The sequence below is a fragment of the Leishmania mexicana genome, chromosome 27, assembly GCF_000234665.1.
Source record: "Leishmania mexicana MHOM/GT/2001/U1103 complete genome, chromosome 27".
In the NCBI taxonomy this organism is placed as follows: domain Eukaryota; phylum Euglenozoa; class Kinetoplastea; order Trypanosomatida; family Trypanosomatidae; genus Leishmania; species Leishmania mexicana.
Window position 1 is genome coordinate 710,781 of NC_018331.1, and position 17,640 is coordinate 728,420.

Consider the following 17,640-nt stretch of genomic DNA (forward strand, 5'->3'; position numbering starts at 1 on the left):
CACAGACGGAGGAGAGACGAAACACAGGAGAGGGGAACCATAAAGCATGGCGCCACACCTTCACATAGACAACAAAGCACCAAGAAGATACCAAAAGGCACATGCATAAAGAGATACGCGGCTACACATTCCCGCCCCCTCCCCTCCTCCCACACACACACACACATATATATATATACGGATCAGGGGATGGCAAGAGGGAAGCCGCACGGAAAACACAGAGACGTACGCATGCACGCACGCACGCACGCGCGCCAGACTACCGACACGTACACGGCGGAAGCAAGAACAAATGTAAAATTTTCCTGAACCACAACACCACCGCCAAATCGACCAAATGAGCACACGTGCGCAACGCAAAACGGGGAAAACCCTTCACCGCAAAAGCCGAGATGCAACTCCCCCTATTGCCTCTCCCCAACCTCTCCGCAGACGGCGATTGCCGTGTGCAGCGGGGGAAGGGGGGAGGGTGACGGCATGCTTTGGCACTCGTGCGAGCCACCGCTTCTAGCCCCGCCTCCTCACCACCCCACCTCACCCATACCAAGAGTCCAAGTGCAGCGTCGAAGGTTGAATGGGAGAAGAAAGGGTGCGGAACGCGAAAACACGCATAGGCGCAAGGATGCCTCCACACTCCCCATGAATGCACAAGATACCGAAAACAAAAAACACAAGTGTGGGTGAGAAAAAAGTCCGTGCGACACCTCTGCTGCCCGCTGTTGTGGTCACCTGTGTCTAACGTGTGCCTCTCCCCCTCCCCATCTCCTGCCATACAAGTTCAGCCACACTCTACACACACACATGAACGGCCCCCTGTCACACGCCCCCCCCCCTTCATCGCGTGGCGCCGCCAACCTTGGGGTGGCGCAGGCTCCCCCATCAGTTGGCAGTGTGAGGGCCCGGTGGGATACACTCAAGTCGTGCGGACACGTTGCCCATCATGTGGATGGCACAAGCGTGTTCACTCTTGCAGGTCGCTCCGACGCAACATCATCCAGGGCCGGCCCGCCGACATCCGTAGCGATGTATCGCTCTGACCCCCCGCGCGTCGTGGGTGCTTGGCCTTGTCGTCACCAGAAGTGGTTCGGCAGTGGCAGGGGTAAGAGGGGGAGGCTCTGCTTAGCTTCCCCACAGAGTCGGGGTGTACTGGGCCCGTGAGGATACCACGCACTGAGCTGCTCAGAGCTGACTGTGAACGAGAAGAAAACATATATATATATGTATGTATCTACTCCAGACACCATTGCCTCAGCAGAGAGAGAGTACACCTGCTGGAGGCAAGCGAAGGAAAAGTGAGAGCGGCAAAGGACCGCCGTTCAAGCGACACTCCATGGGCCAGTTGGTGATCTGAAAAAAAAGATGCAGAGGAGAGAGGTGTCGAAGCGGGCGAGCCACAACATATGCATGCACTCCTTTCCTTGCAACAGTCCCATAGGTCAGCACTCCTTGTATCTGGCCCCTTCTATGTCGCCCTGTGGCCCTCTCTCCCCTTCCCTTCGAACTTCGATGCCAAAAGCCCGCTCATGCGTTTTGTCTTCCTCCCTCCCTCCCCTCTCCTGCACTGCTTGGGCCACTTCAGCTCAACAGCGAATCGAGCTTCGGAGAGGCCCCACACGATGGCCCACACACCCAGCCACACACGCATCTCTCTCTCTTCTCTCGCCACATTCTATGCCCCTCAGCCCACCGTTTTACTAGGCGCGGTTGTGTGCGTCAAGTCCGCCAAGACGTGCTCTTGTCCCGTCTCTTTCAACCAGTCGCGGAACATGGATGTGACACGTTGGTGCAGCTCATCCACAAGGTCGTTGCGCCCCGCCTCCCTCAGCTGCCCGGTGGCACTAGCGATCACATCGTTCACATCACGCACTCGCTGCAGGCGGCGGCTCATCGCATCACGATAGGGCGCTGGTAGTGGGCATGGGTTTGTGCGGGTGACGTTGCTGAGGTTGGCGGACTGTGCCAAGGGGAAGGGCATGCTTTGGAACTCCGACGGCGGTAGAATCGATTCGTGATTGGGCAGCCCCACGTTCCACACATTCAGCAGCGGACTGATGCCGGAGCTGCTGATGTGCTGCTCCATGGCGGGGTAGAAAGAATTGTACGGGGCAAAGCGCACCCCTCCCCCGGAGGGCACGGATGTTGCACCGTTTACCTTGCTGCTGCTCGTCCCCGATGCCCTCGCGCCGCCGTTCGAGCTCTCGCTCGGAATGAGAACTGGCGGTGTGTTTACACACACGTATAGAGTCACGTTGGTGCAGTTGCTCACGATGACCGCTCCGCAGAGGGCGGAGATGGAGCAGTGATGGCAGTTCTGCACACTCAGTACGCCGCCCACCGGGCCCAGTGAGACAGTGCAGTTCGTGAGGGAGCTAAGTAGGGTGTGGGGGAGCACCGAGGGGGCGTAGATGTGCGTCTGCGAGCAGTTCGAGATGGTCAAGTTAGATGACAGGAGACGGGATGCCATATCTGGCAGAAGGGCGTACGGCGTGATGTGCACCGTGTCGGCTAGGTTCTGGATGGTGATGTTGTTGAAGCCAAAGGCGTTCCCTACCGTCGTGGTGCCGCTGCCAACCTTCTTTATCTCGCCGTTGGCGCGGACGCGCACTCGCAAGTACTGGGAGAGAACCGCGACGTCGATCGTCTTCTCGTTAAACTGCCAGAGAAAGCTGATGCTCGGTCCGAACGGCTGCTCAACACCGTTGACGACCTCACGGAGCAGATAGCCAAGCTCCGCTGCGTCAGCCATGGTCAGACGAGATGCACGCGTAACTGCGACGGCGCTGATGAAGTCGTGCAGATGCTGCCGCACGTACTCGGCCACCGCCTCTGATGTGACCTTGTTAGGCGCGCCTGCCCGCTTGCGCTCTACGAACAGCTGACACAGCAAAAAGATAAGAAGCCCCGGAAGGCTCACCTGTCGCGCGGTGGAGGCGGCTGGCCAACGACCTTGATCCACGGCGCCGCCCATCTTCTGCAGCAGGGCACGGTTGCTCTCCTGCCGCAGCTGCGTCACGCTCGTCCGCTCTCCACCCGAATAGGCTGGCGTATTTTGGATGCAGCCCCCGCTTAAGGCAAAGAAGACGTCAAAGATGGCGTACGCGGTCGACTCGCGCAGCCCAAGCACCGTCATCGCCGTCTCCTTCCACTTTGCGAGAGACATAGACGTCTTGTTGCCGGTGGTTTGCAGCACCTTCAGCACAGACGTCGTCGTCAACCCGCTCGGCGCATTCAACAGCGCACCGCAGTTCTCAAAGAAAACGGGGTTCACGCAGAACACCGCCTGTGGCCCCGTCGTCGAGCTTCCGGCGTCGCTGGCGCTGGTGAGCTGGCTGGAGCCGCTGACGCTGCGGCCAAACGAGCCGCTCGGTCTCCGCGACATCCCTGTGATACAGATTTTTTGTTCGGGGTGAGGAGGAGGGGACACTTCAGATAGTTGAAGCCGCCCACACAGGCAATGCACCTCCGACGTGATCCACTCCACTACAGATGCCAGTCTCTCTTTCTTGAAAGACAAGTGGTGAGGCGCGATGAGCGAGAGAGACGCGGAGGGTGGAAGTGTGGTTGCAAGTGGCACGCATGCACGCGCGAAGTGTGAGGGCCGATCGGTCAAGCGCAGGCACCAAGTCAGCGGAAATAGAAAAGGGAGAACATGTGAGACAGAGAAAAAAAAGACGCTAAAGCCTTCGATCATCGCGCACCCCCACCACCGAAGTCCCTCGCCACGGCTGAAAAAGAGGAGCGCCCCACCCCTCCTCCTACGCTCCCCCCCCGCACCGCACTTGGGCAGACCTTGCGCGTCACACACACCCGCGCACGCCAGCACAAACGCGCTCACGCATCTCTGTGAGGGCGGCCCAGACGCGTTGTTCCACACACGCCACGGTTACGGCTGACGATGCATGCCAGCGGCGAGGGCGTGTGTGTGTGTGTGTCTGCATCTAGAAGGCCAGCCATCGCGGACCCCCAGAATCACACGCGCCTTTATTTTCGTGCCGGCCCATCCTCTTCAGGCACCGGGTGAAAAAAAAAACGACACGCCATCAGCAAAGAACGTCATGAAAGAGACACGAAGATTTCTTCCCACCGTGTCCATTATATGCCACCCCCCCCAACAAGTCAGCAAATATACGCACACACAACCACGGCTCCGCCTCGCCTCCGCAGCACCACGGCTATGCCAAGCAGCAGGGCCAGCCAACACCGCTTGGCGCCGCTCAGTCCCACTGCGATGCCACTGCGTACACCGCAGGCTAAACCCAGGACAACGCTCGACATCACCGCAACGCCGCTAATGCAGAAGAGCAGCCGGCGGGTGCGTACACCTGCTGAATGGTCGACACGATGCGTAGTGGGCCGACACAAAGGTGACCAGCATGACCGCACGTCTCTCCGGCACGGCGCCAGCAACGACACGTCCACCGGCACCACGAGTCCGCCAGTCGTACCCCCGAGGGCAGTCTGTGCAGACTGCTTGGCTTCCCCACAAAGAGTCCGTGCACTGGGCCCTGTGATGTCACAGACTGAGGTGGTCGGCGGCAACAGGGAATATGCTGGTAGTTGAAAGAAAAAAAATGTGTTAGGAATCAAACCTCGAATCAAGAAAAGGAAAAGGCAGCAGAAGCCGAGGCGAGCTCTACCACTGAGTGTCCTCCCTTCCCCTTCCCCATTTGGCGAACTCGCGTGCGTGTGTGTGTGGGGGGAAGGGGGAGGAGGTGTCCTTGTCCCTCAGATATGCCCTGTAGAGACAACTGCCCCTAGCACACACTACAAGAGAGGGCGTAATACAGAATCATGTGTGTCGGCGCCCGCCGGGCAAGCGCTGCCCAGTCACAGGCCCCACCGCAGCCTTGCCGGAGAGCGCCGAAGAGAAGCACCGCAGCAGCGACAGGGGCAACAGAAGAGGAAGAGATCACCAAAAGAAAAAAGCAGACCGAACAAGCGACAAGAGAAAATCACCTGGGATGGGCCCGCGTGTGTGACACATAGAGGAGAGAGTGGGAAACGACGATGGTAACGATGGCGACGATGGTGCGCGCGTGCTGTTTCTTATTGAGTGGGAAAGATGAGAAACGATAAAGTGCCGGTCACCGGCGTGCTGGCTTCGTGACGGCGTGCACGCCATGCACAGAGGTGCGATGGGATGCGAGTGCGTCTGCGTAGGAAAGGGTCGATCTCTCTATCTCTCTCTTCCCTTGTGCGTGCGTGTGTGTGAGAGAGAGCGTGAGCGTATGTGCGCCCCTCCCCGCCCCTCCCCGCCCCCCCCCTTTCGCTCTTGGAGCGATGGAGATGGAAGGAGTGCGCCTCTTCCGAGTATGGGAAGGCGAAAAGACCCACGAAGGAAAACGCGCAAGCGAGAGCGAGCGAGCGAGAGAGGGAACCGACGAACGCCAACAGTGAGAATATAAAACAACAAACAAAAAATGAGCGATAGCACGTTAACACGCACACAGAAACGTGTGGCGTCCTTCGCATCATGCACAGCCGTGACAAGCTCCGGTGGGGGAGGGGAGGGGAGGGGAAAAGGGGGAAGAAACGTGCCGTGTTGTTCAACGATGAAAGGAAAAGGGAGGGCGTGCTGGGCGGGTAAGACATGATCTTGCCGAAGAAGCACCAAGCGGCGGGGGGAGAGGAGGAGAGTGGGAGGGGTGGTTACGACAACGCGGTGCACCCATCACGCACAGGAACATGAGAAGAAAAAGCGCCGCCGACACACGCTCGCTGTCGCTCAATACGTGAGGCAGAGCAGGAGTAGCAGCTTTTGCAATGGAGGGAGGAAGAGAGAAACCACCCGAGCCTATGTTCGACCCGGCGTCTCTCCTTCTCTTAGCCACGGCAACAGCAGCGCCAGCACCAGCAGTAGCACAAAACGTTGCAGCTTGCCGGCCGGCCGGCCGCCGCCGCTGCCCCTACCACCCCTGTCCCCCTCCTCCTTCCGTTCGTCATATGCATGCACACCAACAAAAGCCTCCCAGCACTTTTCAAACCTGGAGACGGCGAGACCACATCCCTATCCTGGTAAAAGAGCACCTCAGTCACCAGATGAAGCGAGCACACACACCTTTAGGGAAGAGAGCCGAAGGAAAGCAGGCAGACATATATATATCAATATAAAAAGTCCAAGTATAAGGCTTACATGCAGCCGCGCGAATCCTAGAGCAGGCAAAGTGTTCATCTTGCGGATGTCAGGATGGTGGCGAAAACATACGGCCAACCCTCCCACCTGAGCATCTTTCTTCTGTGCCCGCCGTTTCTCGCGTCGCAAACAGATTGTCAATCGGCTTACTTCACGTACGCTTCTCGAACGCAAGCTGGATGACCTGAATTTCCGTGTCGGACAGCAGCTCCACCCCGTGGTCGACGATGCGCCACCAATCGAACAGACGCACCTGGTAAGGTTGCAGCTTCCCTGCATCACCGACCACCTCGTCTGCCGTAGCGCCGGTCTTGTAGAGGCAGTACTGGCAATACCGATCCATGAACTCGAACCGCGGGTGGGCGTTCGTGTAACGGCCGGTGTCGTTGTAGTAGAAATGCCGTGGCGGCTTGCCCGCTGGCGGGCGGCGAAAGTGGCTGTCCACCTGCATGCCTTCCTCGAGATAGCCTACGTATTGAAACTTCCCCTCGATGTCAAAGTCTGTCTTCTTGACTGGTTGCTTTGCGGACACCGGCAGCTCCTCCTCGTCGCCGCCGCGATCCCACAGCCGCATCCACGGGTGCTGCCGGTACATCTCCAGCCCAGCATCGCGAAACTTGCCCGGTGCCTTCGGGTCCGTGTACTCCTGATACCGCTCCTTCATTCCGGGATGGGTGACAAGGTAGCCGAGCCACATGGACGGCCCCGGATTCGACAGGACGAGCCGCCCGAGAAACTGGGACTGCAGTAAGCCGTCCGCCCAGTGCTCCGTGTTGCCGAAGTGGCCGACGTACGTATGCATCGGCAGACCGTACACATCCAGCACTGCGTGAATGACACATGACAGCTCGCCGAGAGGGGATGGAATGACGTAGCGGCGCACGTCCAGGATGGGGTAGCGGGTAAGGAGGGCGCACCCGTATGTGTTGTCGAGGGCGGTGGGCCCGTAGTCCGTATAGCGGAAGCCGAGGTGGTACGAAACGTATTCGACCATGTCGCGGTTGCCGTTCGTGAGATGCATGCTGTCACTCTCCAGCAGCCCGATCACGCTGGCCTCCGTCTTGCGCAGCTCCTCCACGATGCGGGAGAAGGAGTCGACGTTGTAGTTGTCCAACCCGAAGTGGACCGTCCAGATCGCTCCGGAGAAGAAAGTCATTGCCTTGGCGGCCTCCCAAACGTCAATGCGGTCCTCGCGGCTGAGATGCGTCAGATTAAACCTGGGGTCCACCAGAACGCCGTCCTTCGACCCCGTAATGTTCTTGTCCATGCTCGCCACTGCATCCTCGAAGTGCTCCCGGTAGTAGACCGTTTCGAACTTCTTCATGTAGGGGTCCGTGATGATGTTGCGCGCCTTGCGCAGCTCAATGAGCATCTTGTGCAGGTGCAGGACCTCCTCTTGGAACCGGATAGCCGTCTGCTTGTTCGCTGGGAATGTGGCATCGGCGCAGCCCATGGTAACCCGCTCGATAAGCACCCACACAAAAGAGAAGACGATGACAATGACGACCATCATCTGGATGGAGCGCTGCTTCCGCGCCGCGGCGACGTCCGTGATGGCAGCCGCAACCGCGCGAGAGCTGCGGATGCGACGCGCCACAGTCCAGGCGGTGAGGTACAGCGTGCCGACATGCGCCAGGATGAGAGGGCGCGACTTTTCACGCACCAGCCACGCCATCGGCACAAACGGGTAAGAGATGCAGAGCGCGTAGAGGATGCAGAAGATGATCACGCACAGAAACCATGTGAACTCGAAGGACAGGAAGAAGGGGCACTCGTGGCGAATAACGGCCTCTGTGCTCGTCACCTCCGCGATCTGTGCAAAGCGGCGGTCGCGCTGGTGCGTCCACGTCACCTCCATCGCGAAGGGGAAGAGCACACCAATGCAGAAGGTGAAGCCGAGGCCGCCCACGAAGGCCAGATGCTTGCTACCCCAAAATGTCTCTTGCGCCTCCCAGTACTTCACATCCGCCTGCGCCCTTGGCGTGTCCATCCTCACTGGGTACCCGTCGTGCGGCACCTCGTACGTGAAGTTTGTCTGCCGCGTGGCAAACAGCATCAGCGCGGTGCTGAGGGCCAAGAGCACACCGAAGCGGGCCCAGGAACCGCCGAAGACGGCGTAGAGAACGCGTCGCACGACGTCCGGGTGGCCCTTGGGGCGCAGCAGCACGAGCGCGAGAGGAAGGACGTCCGTAGAGTAGTACAACCCGGCCGTGAAGACGCCTGCGATGACGAGATTTGCTGGGAACGGCTCCACCGCGAGCATGCGTGGAATGTAGTTGGGGCAGTTGAAGAACGTGACGCCGATGCTAGTGATGCACCCACACAAAACACCGAGCAGCGCCGGGGACGGCGGCGTGTAAAGCGTGGCGATGGCCGACACAGTGTTCTCGTTCCCCCCGTCGATCTGGCTCAGACTAAAGTGGACACCGCGGATGTCGGCACCGTCAGCGACCTTCTTGTCAATGCAGTCGGCGTGCGAAGCGTCACGGCCGCCGCTCGCGGTGCCCACCGACAAGTCCTGGATTTCCTCAGCATCGCCGTCACGATGCGAATCGCGCATCAGCGGCGCCGTGGCGCTCATCTGCGTGGCTGACGGCGCGCTGCACTCCTGCTGTACCTCCCCCTTCAGTGTGTTGCCCATCATGGCATGGCGGTAGATGATGGTGGTGAAAATCAGGCCCAGCAAGATGCCGTAGATGCTGCCGTAGAAGGGGTTAGTGAAGAAGGGCGACACGCCCACATGCTGCACACGGAGAAGCATGCAGAGAACCAACCCGAGCGGCAGCGTCATTGTCATGCGGCGACTGTCCTCATTGCCCGCCGTCAATGCGCCCTTGAGCGTCACCGTGGAGGGGTACAGAAAGCGTGTGTAGAGCGCCAGCGAGAGGAACAGCGGACCCACCGCGATCACCAGAATCCTCTTGCCGGGATTCCAGCGGATGACCTGGTGGAAGTGGGCGATCGACGCCAGCGCGTAGAAGAGAATGTACATGGGCGCCGTGCGGTAACTGAGGCCGATCGGCACATGCGATGGCCTCAGCCAGGTCCGCGCGCAGATGCACGGCCCTGTTGCCCATCGACGGAAGGCGCCGATGCGCAACAGGCATGGAGCGCCAAGCACCAGCACCACGGTCACCTCCCACGAGAGCGACATGGCGATGAGTGGCATAAAGTACATGTGCTGGAGGAGGTGCACCGCCATTTCGAAAAACATGTGTGCCCAGTACACATCGCAGATCCACAACGACAGCCTCGACGGCGCGCTGCAGAGGCTGAAGCGGTGCAGAATGATAGCGCGATCGAGGAAGAACTCGCCTGTGGTGGTACACGGTGGGGAGGTGAGCGGCACCGCATTCTCGGCAGCAGCAGCGCTGCTGCACTCTGGCGTAGCGTCGCCATCCCTGTTGGACACCGGCACCTTAACGACGACGTCGCCGTCGCCGCCAGCGTGTCCGTCCTTGGCGCCGTCCTTCGCGCCTTTGACCTGCGGCGGCGACGTCGCTCTGCTAGCGCGGTGGGTGCGACGAGCATAAAGCTTCCGGTAGAAGCTCGGTGGCCCGCTCAGCCACCACCCCTCCTGCTTCAAGTCAAACCAAGCCGAGCCGTCAAAGATAATGCTTAAGATGAAGAAAACCCACTCGCAGATGCTCGACAAGCTGAGTGAGCCGTTCGCACACGTGCGGAGGTAGTAGCTATAGCAGCAGACGATGCCAACGGTACCAATGGCCTCGCCGCACAGGCAGATGCGCTTGACCGCGTACGAGGCGGTGGCGTCTCGCTGGGTGGGGTAGATGGCCATGTTGAACTGATTGCGCCGCACAAGCATCGTCACGGCCACCTGCAGCACAAGGCTCAAGGGGAGGTGGGGGCAGAAGCCGAGGTTGTGGTAAGTGAGCAACTCCTTCGAGGTCACTACAGAGTACACAGAGGCCCCGATGAGTCGCCAGATATCTGCCCAAAGAGCTAGGAGCGCCAAGAAGGCATTGCTGCTGAGGAAGGCCTTCCACGAGCTGCGAAGGTCGTAGAGGTCCGCCATGCCACGTGAAGCTCTTTGCCAAAAGACGTTGAATAAAGAGACGCTCGCGCCCAAGCGGAACGGGGTGCACAAGGCGAAGGCAATCTGCCACGTCTGCCTCTCCGGCATCCTGTCACCGACCGTGGCGCTGATGCTAGGCCAGAACTCGTAGTGGTCCTCCCCGCACGACGTCACCATAATATCGCTCCAGTGGAGGACGCCGGCCATGTAGAGGCAGGCAAGCAGCGTGTACCCCGTGATCAGGGCATAGATCAATGCCGCGTACGATGAGGAAATGTAAAACACGTGCCGCATACTTTGCCTTCCCTACAGTTGTTGTGTGTTTGTCTAAGCATGCGCAGAGAGGCAGGAGTATGCTGGCAGTGAGAAGAGCAGGCACGAAACAGGAGCAGAGGCACAGGGAGAAGGAGGCTGGGATAACGAGAGGTACATGCTGTTTTCGCGCCCACTGCGTAAAGGGCGGTGGAGTGGGGTGGGGGTGGCAAGGATGCGAAGAGAAGGGGGAGCAGGAGAACAGGGGAGACACGAGCGAGAGAGGTGTGGGGAGAGCCAGTGCGAGCGAGCAGACACACACACACACAGACGGGACAGGGAAGAGCGGTGAAGATTCGTGTTGAAGGTTTTTCGGCGGATATGAAGGTAGAGAGAGGGGGGAGGACTGCAGCGACAGAAGGGCCGAAAAGGGCAAGCACACATGCACAGACACGTACACCCCTCCCCCAGGAGAGACAATTAGTACTGGGGTGCCACTCACCTGGCCACCCTGAAGGGGGGAACGGACGACAGCGGTGCGCGCACGTCCACGCGAGTGTCCTGCAGGGGCGCACCCGCAGACGTATGGGGGTTTGTCTTTGCCGTATGGCTTGGTAGTTCTCACGATGTGGTAGTGAGAGGCCCAGGCTCCAACGCACCCTTTTACAAGTGGTAACTCTTCACCTTGCCCGCGAGGCACTACGACCGCCACGTTGTCTGCTGAGCGCACGTGTCCTGCCGTAGCCTGAGGGTGGTGGCTGTGTAGAAGACGCAGCCCGGCTCTGCCATCGTTACATGTGCCCGGTGCGCCAGCGTGGCCTGCGCCCGCGCCGTCGTCCTTGGACGCCTGCGCCAAGTCCCCCAGGGTGTCCCCGGGTGCGCTCTGCACGGGGGCATGGGTGTGCTCGTCGAGAGAGACTTCCTCGCCATCGAGTCCGCAGACCGTGAGCGTGCGACCGCCCATCCAAATCCGAGCCTTGCACGCGCACACCAAACGCGACGCGTGGCATTGGAGGTGTGCAGCGAAGCAGCGCCGCTACACCGACCACTCGTCGGGTGTGCACTGCCCCATCCGCTGTTGATGGGGAGCGAGAGCTGTGGACATTGTGTCCTATATATATGTGTGTGTGCGAGTACTCGTGGACAGGGGTACTTCGGCGTGTGAGGTGTAGGCGAGGGGTCCACAAGCAATTTGCTCATGGAGGAAGGTGAGCCTTGCGGCTGTCAAGGGGAACAGAAGCGCAGAGGGAGTTTGAAGACGAGCACACAAGGCGTTACAGATTCCATCGATGAGGCTCTTGAAGGCCGCTGCCGTTCTTTGTTGGCGTTCATCATTCCTCGTCGTCACCGCGCACCGTATGTTCACCGCTCAGGCGAACACCGAATATAGAGAGAGAGACAGTCAACAAGCCAAAAGGCGGAAACCTCACATCTGCGAGCACACGCCCCGATTCATGCACGACGTTGAAAGAGGGAGAAGGTGGGGAGTGGGTGGTTGGGGCGGGGGGGTCGCAGTGAGACAAGGTGAAGAGCAGCACGTCGAGATGGTCGCCGTCTTCATACGTGCACGCATGGCGCCGTGCGCGGAGTCCACGTCATTGACTAGGAGGAGTGTCACTGTACACACAAAGGCACAGAAGCGAAGAGGGAAAGCCAACAAAGGTCAAAGAAAAGAGAGAGGGGGAGAGAGGGAGGGAGAATGCGCCGATTATCACACACACACACACACACACACACACGGGCGCACGTAAAAATGTGTGGGCGGGCCGGTGCGCGGGGGAGAAGGGGGGAGAATGGCGTCCATCAGCCAAAATGATCAGGAACGAAAGAGGGAAACACACACACACACACACAGGCACACGCCGGCTAAACAGAAGGAGCGAGTGGGACAGGCCGGCAGAGAACGAGCGAAAAAGCGCGAACAGCGCGGTAGCGCCGAGACGAAAACCCACCAGCGTGAAGGGGACGGAGGAAGAGAAAGGGGGTGGGGAGCGAGATGAAGGCAACGCAAGCAAGAAGGGATCAGGGAAGAGGAATTGATGCGACATGTCAGCGGGCAGTGATACGCTGTTGCTCGTTAACAAGGAGAAGGTAAATTTATTCAAGGTGGTGCGTTGCTTTCTGTTTTATTATCTTGCTCTCTCATCCACTTCTCGTCTGTCCGTCTTCTCTACGAGTTCCGCCCGCCTTTTTCTCCCAGCTTGTTCACGAAAAAAAAAATGTGCACCTCCGCCTGCGGTCTTCGCACGGCCCCTGTCGTGAGGACGGCGTCGAAAACTCTGTGATGTTGCACTGCGGGGAGGAGGGGTCTCTTTACTTTGTTTCCTTCCACAACTCTGACTTTAGTTGTGTTCAATGCTCTTTCTGAAAAGGGTAAGGGAGAGGTGCTGTTGACTGATGAGGTTGGCCTGTTTCTGATGTCCCTGTTGCGCCTCGCCATCACGCAAGAGTATCAAAATTTGTGACACATGAGCAGGCAGACGCGAAACACCAACACCACCAAGCCATCATCCTTCACGTCTCCATCCATCAAAGGCCCCTCCCCCCACCCCACCACCATTACCACCAGCTCCTGCACAGAGCAGGACAGAGTACGCTAGCGGATAGGCAAAGAGCAACGAAACGGCCGTGGGTTCAACGTGAATGCACACGCACACACACATATATATATATACGTACGAATAACGGTGCGCTCAAAGCGAAAAGCAGAGAGTGATGTAAAACAGCAGTACAGAAAAGGGGCGTAGGGAAAGGGAGGAGGTGGGAGGCATCAACACTGTTGGGGTCCCCTCCCTCACTGTACAAGACATCATCGGGCCATGCGAAGCGGTGAAAAGAGAGAGAGGCAGACAGACAGGCAGACAGAGAGGGAGACAGAGAGGGAGAGAGAGAGACTCATTCTTTGTGTGTGTGTGTATGCGTGTGCGTGTGTATGTGTTAAAATGGGAATGAAAATAAAGAAGAGGGAGGCCACCACACGTGAACAGCTCAGAGAGAGGGGGTGAGGGGGGCAATAAAGTTTTGAACAACGCGGGCCATAATAAAACAGAAGCATGCGCACAGGACGAAGAAAAGAGAGGCACACACCCACACACGCAAACACACACACAAAGAGGCAGTCCCACGTGCATGTCGCGTGTGTGTGTGTGTGTGTGTGTGTGCCTCTCGCTTGCTCTCTCTCTCATTCTCCTTTTTTTATTTGCTTGTTTCTTTTCGATTTCTACTCCGTGAAACTGAATGGGTGCGATGCGGGACGACGGTGTATGGCGGGGCGGGGCGGGGCGGGGGGAGGGGAGGGGAGGGAAGAGGAGTAGAGTAGACGAAGGCATACAACATGTTGGTCACGGCTTTGTCTGCTCAGCAATAAGTTGCACGTGGGTGTGTCGGTCTGTGTACTAAAAAAAAACTTATTTTCTGTGTGTCTGTCTCTCAGTGTGCCTGTGTGTGTGTGTGAGTGGGTGGGTTGGTGTGGGTGTGTGCACGGAGGAGAGTGCGGAGTCACCCGCCCCCTCCAGCTTCCCGTCTCACTTGGTGGAGACATGAAGGTGGTCGGGTGGGTGGAGGAGCATGCTATAAAGGCACGGGCCGCGGGAAAAACGAGCGCGAAGGTCGCTGCGGCCCCTTCTCAAAGAGCATGGAAGTCAGGATTAACACGGACGGGTAGAACAACGATTTGGCCTCCACTGGGCAGCGAAAACTCGATCGTGCCCCCGATCTCCCCGCGCCGTTATGTACCAAGAGAAGCGTACAAAGATAAAGAGAGCGAAGGGAAGTAACAATAACAATCCCAAAGGCCGATGTGTCCACTCGCCCCGCTTGGGGAAGGAGAGGGGCAGGAGGTACGGAGTGGAGGGCGAGAGCTAGTAGTCAGCCTTCACGGTCCAAAGCAAGTCCTCACCATCGTGTAGAACAAATAGTGGGGAGGGAGGAGGGGGTATGGCGTGAGAATACGTAAGCTTACCATCTATGAAACGACGCAAGTGGGGGAAGGAGGAGGGGATAAAAGAGGACAACGAGCATTACAAGAGCCCACGAGGCAACGCAGATATTTGGGGGGAGAGAGGGAGGAAGAGAGCACCATATAAGAGTGCGTAAAACGCCGGAAAGAAGAAGGGTATAGTGGTAGTGGAGTGGGGGGTATGAGTTTATAGAAAGGGAGACCCACCCACGCACATAGATAGATATAGATGGATAGAGAGAGGGGGGATAGAGGGGAGGCATGCACACAATCAGGAGGGCGAGGGGGAGAGAGGGAGAGACATGAGGAGCCGACGAAAATATATAACAACAAGGGACGGAAGGCGATTCAACACATAAAAATGAGCTCTGTTCAGTCTTAGGAGCAGCCAAACGATGAAGGGTGGCAATGATGATGACGGTGGTGGTACGGGGTGAGGGTGGGGGCAGTGAGGCTGGATAGAGAGAGAGAGACAGACAGACAGATAGAGAGGTGGAAAAGGCAGCACGCGGTAAAAAATCCGCCAGTACATGTGATGATACAGACAGCCCCTCCCCCCTCCCTCCCTCGACGCATCAGTACTCGCGTTGTCGGGCTAGGGGAGAGGAGAGGGGAGGGGACTTCTGGTGCAGAGGAAAGAATGGAAACAGCAACAAAGACGAAGGGAAAGACGGGGACGGCTGTCGGAGCGTTGCAGCAGCGGCAGCCGCCTTTTACAGCAACAGGTGATGGGGGGGGCAAGAGAAGAAGCAATACTGGCGGGATGGGAGGCAGTAGTGGTGGTGGTGGGAGGGACGGCAAGAGGGGGGGGGGGCAAAGTATTTGTGTGGGGTATAGAAGGCACATAGCCGAGGTCCAACCTCAACCCTGTTTGAGTACATCGGGAGCGCGTGCGTGTGCGCGAGCCCAAGCGAGGTGGATGGGATAAGAGGGGGCCGGGTACAGCGAGGGCAGACGCCATCGTCGAGCATTGCAAGCGTGAAGAAACCAAGGGGAGAAGGGTCGGTGGAGAAGCCACGGAGAAGAGTCAGGACACGACACGAAAGTGTGTTACAGCGAAAGAGGGAGAGGTCAACGCAGGAAATGGGAAACGGTGGCTGAATCGGAACAACGAAAACAAAGGACCGGCGGAGGAGACAGGCCCCAAGAAGGGAGGGAGGGAGGAGGAAGACAGAAGGGTGTGTGTGTTGGGGGGCGATCAGGACCAAAGAAGTACGGCAGGAGAAGAAACGGCAAAAAGGAAGAAAGACACTTGTCCAACGAAACGGACACACACACCACACACACACGCACGCACGCACGACAGAATGAGCTAAGAGAGAGGGGGGAGGTAAAGAGCGGGAGAGATAGGGAGGAAGATTATGGGTGCTTGGTGAGGAAGAGGTGCGCTTGAGCGCCTACTAACACCAAGACAGATCTACCCGGCTAAAGCATACACGCACCTGCACTTAAGCTCTTCTTTGCCTAATGGTTCCCTGCCACTCCCCCTTCCACCGTTCCACGGTCGCCGGGACACCTCTGTGGGGGAGGGGGATCGGCAGTGCCGCCCATCTCTTAGCGCATCTGCCGCAGCCGCGGTGACCCACACGGCCGCTGCAGATCAAGCGGCGGGGGTGCGAATGGCTGGCCATTTAGGCAGTCAATGCGCGGCGATAGTGGTCCGGCATCTGTACCGTTGCCCGACAGGAAGCCCTGGCCGATGGCATCGCTGAAGAAGGCTGGCGCGCCAGTGCCCCGTGACGACATCATCATCGGGTTCTCGGCAGCGCCGTCGATATGTTCAACGACGCCGGACGCGGTATTCGTGTTCTTCACAAGCCCTGCGTCCGCTGCAGTCACACCCACAGCACCGCCGTCCGCAACAGCGTCGCCGCCGTTTTGGTCCTTGGGGTGCTGGCGAGTACTGCAGTTGACATTCAACGTGAGCATCTGCGGCATCACGCCACCAGAACCGTTCGCGGGCACGCAGCTAAGATCGCTGCTCAACTCCGTGCAAGAGTCACGCAGAGAGCACAGCAACACATACAGGAACTGGTACTGTGGCTCCTCTTCAAACTCCATGCAGCGAGCGTAGTTGAGGACGTCCCGGAAGGCCTCCGGGCAGCCGGCGCAGATCGAGTCCAGCGTCATCTCCGCCTTCATCTGCGCAATGCGCTTCTCCTTCGCATCCGGGTCACTGATGCGCAGACCCGACCACGGCAGACGGCCTCGAAAAAGATAGATCATGACGTAGACGAGCTGCTCGATGTCATCGCGGCGGGACAGGGTGTGGCCCATGTGTGTCCGCAGTGATGCGTAGCGTGGGGTGCCAACGAAGCTGTGGTTCGTGATGAGAGGACGATGTGTGCCCTTGCGGTCACGGAAGTGGACGCTCAGGCCAAAGTCCACCAAGTATAGCTGTTCCGAGTCCTCACGGCCAAACAGAATGTTGTCTGGCTTCAAGTCCGCGTGCACGTACCCGGCGCGGTGCACGTGCTCGAGACTCCTGAGAACCTGATCTGCGATCATCACCGTCGCAAACAACGACAGGCGCCCTTGCTGCCGGTGGACATTTGCGACGGACTGGCCGTGCAAGGACATGATGAGCACGCGGCTCATGCCATCCTGGCCATAGTACTTCAGCTTCGCAATCCCTACCTTCTCCTGCTTCGTCTCATCTGCTGCCGCGGCGGCCTCGTTTTCGGCACGCCGCCCGTTTCCGCACCGTGCCTTCTCCTGCTGCAGCCGCATCAACTGGTGCTGTTGCTGGGTCACCATGTAAACCTGGATAGACTTGTGTATCTCCTGCATCACCTTCGCCTCATGGAAGAGAAAAGACTGCTCAGGCAGAGCGTTTGCGTCGGTCACCCGCTCCACCTTGACAGCGATCGGCACCGGCTGGTCGCGCTCCTCTGCGCGGTAAACATCGCCAAAGCCGCCGCTGCCGAGTCGATCGAGAAGGGTGAAGCGGCCGCCGAAGATGCTCTGGGGTTGGTTGCTGCGGCCCTGCTGGTGGGTCTGCTGTGGTTGCTGCGGCGGTGGCGCTTGTTGCTGCAGCTCAGGAGCAAGGGGGGCGCCAGCTATCACCGCGGGAGGCGCGGTGCCGAGCTGTGGATGCGGTCGCACGGGTTGGCTGTCGTACGGATGGCACGGGCGATTTTGATGCGGGTGTACGGCGCTGACTCCAACGCTCATGTTTGGATAAAGTGGTGGCGGTGGTCTTTGAGCCGCTACATCGTTCTGCGCGTGCGCGGCCTGCGCGGTACGGCTCGTCAGTGTCAT

General features: G+C 58.8%; 3 protein-coding genes across 3 annotated transcripts; all 3 read right to left on the reverse strand.

Moving 5' to 3' along the window:
• Positions 1–1,678: 1,678 nt before the first annotated feature.
• Positions 1,679–3,379, reverse strand: LMXM_27_1760 (conserved hypothetical protein; the record flags this gene model as incomplete). The annotated part of the gene is made up of 1 exon (XM_003876699.1): positions 1,679–3,379. One exon carries the CDS (start codon positions 3,377–3,379, stop codon positions 1,679–1,681), a length of 1,701 nt encoding a protein of 566 aa, XP_003876748.1.
• A 2,905-nt stretch (positions 3,380–6,284) lies between these two features.
• Positions 6,285–10,463, reverse strand: LMXM_27_1770 (conserved hypothetical protein; the record flags this gene model as incomplete). The annotated part of the gene is made up of 1 exon (XM_003876700.1): positions 6,285–10,463. One exon carries the CDS (start codon positions 10,461–10,463, stop codon positions 6,285–6,287), a length of 4,179 nt encoding a protein of 1,392 aa, XP_003876749.1.
• A 5,470-nt stretch (positions 10,464–15,933) lies between these two features.
• Positions 15,934–17,640, reverse strand: LMXM_27_1780 (casein kinase I-like protein; the record flags this gene model as incomplete). Its single annotated transcript, XM_003876701.1, has 1 exon — positions 15,934–17,640. One exon carries the CDS (start codon positions 17,638–17,640, stop codon positions 15,934–15,936), a length of 1,707 nt encoding a protein of 568 aa, XP_003876750.1.